Source organism: Octodon degus, unplaced genomic scaffold, assembly GCF_000260255.1.
Source record: "Octodon degus isolate 3935 unplaced genomic scaffold, OctDeg1.0 scaffold00024, whole genome shotgun sequence".
Lineage (NCBI taxonomy): Eukaryota > Metazoa > Chordata > Mammalia > Rodentia > Octodontidae > Octodon > Octodon degus.
In genome coordinates, this window is record NW_004524600.1 from 18538038 (window position 1) to 18539156 (window position 1119).

The 1119-nt window shown below is 41.6% G+C and overlaps 1 protein-coding gene across 1 annotated transcript in view; it reads left to right on the plus strand.

Moving 5' to 3' along the window:
• Positions 1 to 1119, plus strand: part of Utrn (utrophin) — a 522813-nt gene that overhangs the window by 241995 nt on the left and 279699 nt on the right. Inside the window, exon 43 of the mRNA XM_023712207.1 lies at positions 724 to 859. Within this exon, the coding sequence (XP_023567975.1) occupies positions 724 to 859 (136 nt within the window). The remainder of the gene's footprint in view (positions 1 to 723; positions 860 to 1119) is intronic.

Below are 1119 nucleotides of genomic sequence, written 5' to 3' on the forward strand. Positions count from 1 at the left end.
CTGAGCTATTTGGCTGGCTCTTGTAGCTTTGTTCTTGCAAAGATGAAGTTTGATTCGCATAAAAAGGAGAAACCATCATGGTCTCAGCAGGGAACAACAGGCTTTTAGGATATTTTAAATGGACTTTGTCATTTTTAGAACAATAATAGGACTGTGATGTTTTGGGCTTTTAGATCAGAAGATAATTAGGGATGATGAGCTGTAAAATCAGGTTGTACAATAAAACTCCGGTTGGACATGCAGCGTAACTCAGCGGTGTTTGTCTTCTTAGGTTGAGCGTCGTGGTTGCTTTAGTTGTAGTTTCTTTGCTGATTTGCAGCCAACGGTGATTTACAGTGGTATTTGTGTCTAACGTATAAAAGTTCTTTGCCTTAGTGGGCACTGGAGATACAGCTCAATAGTCAAATATGTGCCTACTACATGTAGGGCCCTGGGGTTCAGTTCCCAGAAGAGCAAAATCAACAAAATATATGTTATATTAAACTTCCTTACAAATTTTCTGAGAGAAGATATTCTTTATTCTCAATGTTTTTAAATTCAATTTGTCATTACTAAGTTATTTGTCTGGTAAGATGAGTACATTACTATTAATAATCATGAAATATATATTAAAATTCGATTAGGAATTATTTGGGGGGGAGGAGTACTTGCTGAGATTATCCATAGGAAATGCACTTCATTACATAATTTTCCTTAATATTCTTCTATAATCCCTTCTTCTAGGCTGAAAGGAGAAAGTAAGCAGGTGCTGGAATACAGGAGAAAGCTAGATGAGCTTACCTCCTGGTTAACCAAGGTGGAGAGTGCTGTGCAAAAGAAGTCGGCCGCCGAGCGGGGAGAAACCCTGTGGGAATTAGAAGTAAGTCGGGCGTTGGTGTGTCTCTCCTTGCTTGTGCCTTTGGAGGTGGTAGCATCCAGCCCCGAGCTTGGTGATGAGCGTGGCACACTGGAATGAAGTGCTGTTTGGCTAAAGGAGCAGCTATAGCTTTTTTTTTTTAAAGTAAGGGTCTACAGGGTCTCACTACATAACTTGGACTCCTAGTGATCCGCCTCCCAAAGAGCTGGGATTCAGTCACTGTCTCAGCGTGCCCCAGGGGTGGGGCTGGCACTGCAAGCCAG